At 41.0% G+C, this 2,469-nt stretch overlaps 1 protein-coding gene across 1 annotated transcript; it reads right to left on the bottom strand.

Moving 5' to 3' along the window:
* Positions 1–265: 265 nt before the first annotated feature.
* On the bottom strand, positions 266–1,234 carry LOC135739271 (trace amine-associated receptor 13c-like). The gene has a single exon (XM_065257508.1). The coding sequence runs from the start codon at positions 1,232–1,234 to the stop codon at positions 266–268; it is 969 nt and encodes a 322-aa protein (XP_065113580.1).
* Between the last annotated feature and the right edge of the window lie 1,235 nt (positions 1,235–2,469).

Consider the following 2,469-nt stretch of genomic DNA (forward strand, 5'->3'; position numbering starts at 1 on the left):
TATCGGTATTGGCCCAAAAAAATCCTATCGGTGCATCCCTAGTAAAAACTGTGGATGAAAACATTTCATAATAAGGTTGACATTTGCATGTAATTGCCCTAATAAATGCAATGCTTTACCACTGAACAATACATTTATTTGTAATATGGCAAACTGTTACACTGCCAAAATGTGTAATATTTTGTGTTGTTCCCCATCATTGACCGATTCAAACAATGTTTGTAAATCCCTTAATTATTATTATAATGAACAAGACCAATAGAAGTTATGCTGCCTTAAAAATTTTGTATAGATTTAGGATGTGCTTAACTGACGTTTTAAACCAGGGGTAAAATATTGCATAGATGAGAGGATTCAGACCTGAATTAATATACAACATCCATAACATAAAATAAGCTATAGCAGAAGTCATGCTTGTGTTTGGTGTTAGAGTTAAACTATAATAGGGAATCCAGCAAAACAGATAAACCGTCACAATGATTCCTAATGTCAGAGCGGCTTTGCTCTCAGATTTCCTCCTCACTGAACCTTCTGTTAGATGTTTTCCACTCCTCATCAGAGAGTTTATAACTTTCACTTGCTGATGTGCAACATAGAAGATTCTCAAATATAAAGTTATAATGATGGTACAAGGAAGCAGGAAAGATAGGAACAGGTCAATGATGGTCAAGGCAAAAATAATCATAAATGTACATTCTCCATAACATGTATATTTTCTTTGTGAAGTAGTTATAACAATTGAAATGTTATAAGCTGAAGAGTAGAACCAGGAAACACAGATAATAATTATTGTTCTAGTCATCGTTATTTTCTGTGGGTACAGCAGAGGGTGACACACAGCCACATAACGGTCAACAGCTATTAAAACTAAATTACTCAGAGATGTATTGAGAAGCAATCCCGTGATTATTAAAAACAGTCTACAGATAGTGTCTCCAAAGTACCAACATGTTTCAATCAACCTAATTGCCTCCAAGGGCATGACAATGAGTCCTACGAACAGGTCGGTCACAGCCAGAGAAAGAATGAGCATGTTGGTTGGAGTGTGAAGCTTCTTGAAGTGAGAGATGGAGATGATCACCAGCAGATTCAGAAACACAGTCCATACTGACAGCAATGAAAAAAACACATACATGATATTGTATTCATGTGTGGAGCGTTTTGTCTTGATGCATGATGAGTTAATGGCAGGAAAGCAGTATTGAGTCTCATGATCTTCTGGCTCATAGTCCATGAGTAAAGTCTCATCCTGATAGGAGTTTGATCGTGTCGTGTGTCGTCGTGTTTTGTTTGTTTTGTCTAAGTTCGTCTACGTTTCAATTACTACCATGTTCAAGAGTATCTACATCGGGAAAATGCTGTGGATTATGTTGATCATTTTTATCACCCACGATTTCAAGTGTACAGCGCTATACCGGGATGGATACAACAGCAACAAATTGACCTACTCACGCCATGAACTCCTCTCTCTTCGGGACTTCGGGACTTGGCCTAACACCTTTGGATGTAATTCCAGCTGACATTCTGTATAAACCACGGAAACGAGGAAAGCGAGGAGGTGTACGCACCAGGCTACGACGGCGGCCTTTCAATCCCCCCTCCCTTCAGTTGTGATGGCTAATGTACAATCTCTCCGTAACAAGATGGACATCTTACATGCTAAATGCCGAGTGGAGAAATCTTTTAGGGATGCCTGTATCATCGCGCTGTCTGAGACATGGCTAAACGACTCCGTTCCAGATGAAGAAGTTAGTTTGGATAACTTCACCATCATCCGAGCGGACCGCACGAGTGATTCCGGTAAGGAGAGGGGCGGAGGGGTCTGTGTTTATATAAACAATCGGTGGTGCAATAATATCAAGATTCATGGAAGCGTCTGTACACCCGAGTGCGAAATTCTGACTCTTTCACTTCGCCCATACTATCTCCCTCGAGAATTTTCAACGCTCGCTATCAGCTGTGTTTATATTCCGCCGGGCGTCAACATCAATACGCCGGCTGAACTTGTAGCCCAGAATGCACATGCTATGATGAATAGGTACCCTGATGCCCCGGTGTTTATCATGGGGGATTTTAACAGCTGCAGGCTGGATGGCGTTCTCCCATCCTTTAAACAGTATGTGAACTCTCCTACAAGGAAACATAGGGTGTTGGATTTGTGCTATGGGAACATAAACAATGCGTATACTGCTAGCGTGCAGCCTCCATTAGGCTCCGCGGACCACAATGTTGTCTTTTTGCTTCCACAATATAGACAACTGCTGAAGAGGGAAAAACCAGCCCAATACAATGTCACACAGTGGTCAGAGGACGCAATTGCGCAACTCCAGGGGTCGTTTGCATGCACAGACTGGAGCATTTTTGATGGCGACCTGGATATAAAAACTGAGACAATAACTGATTATATAAAGTTTTGTGTGACAACTACCATTCCAGTGAAAACTGTAAAAAAATATCCCAACTCTAGAC

This window comes from Paramisgurnus dabryanus, chromosome 10, assembly GCF_030506205.2.
Source record: "Paramisgurnus dabryanus chromosome 10, PD_genome_1.1, whole genome shotgun sequence".
NCBI classification, from domain to species: domain Eukaryota; kingdom Metazoa; phylum Chordata; class Actinopteri; order Cypriniformes; family Cobitidae; genus Paramisgurnus; species Paramisgurnus dabryanus.

Bases quoted from the DNA above. Each gene is read 5' to 3' on its own strand.
- LOC135739271 (XM_065257508.1), bottom strand. From the start codon at position 1,234: ATGGACTATGAGCCAGAAGATCATGAGACTCAATACTGCTTTCCTGCC.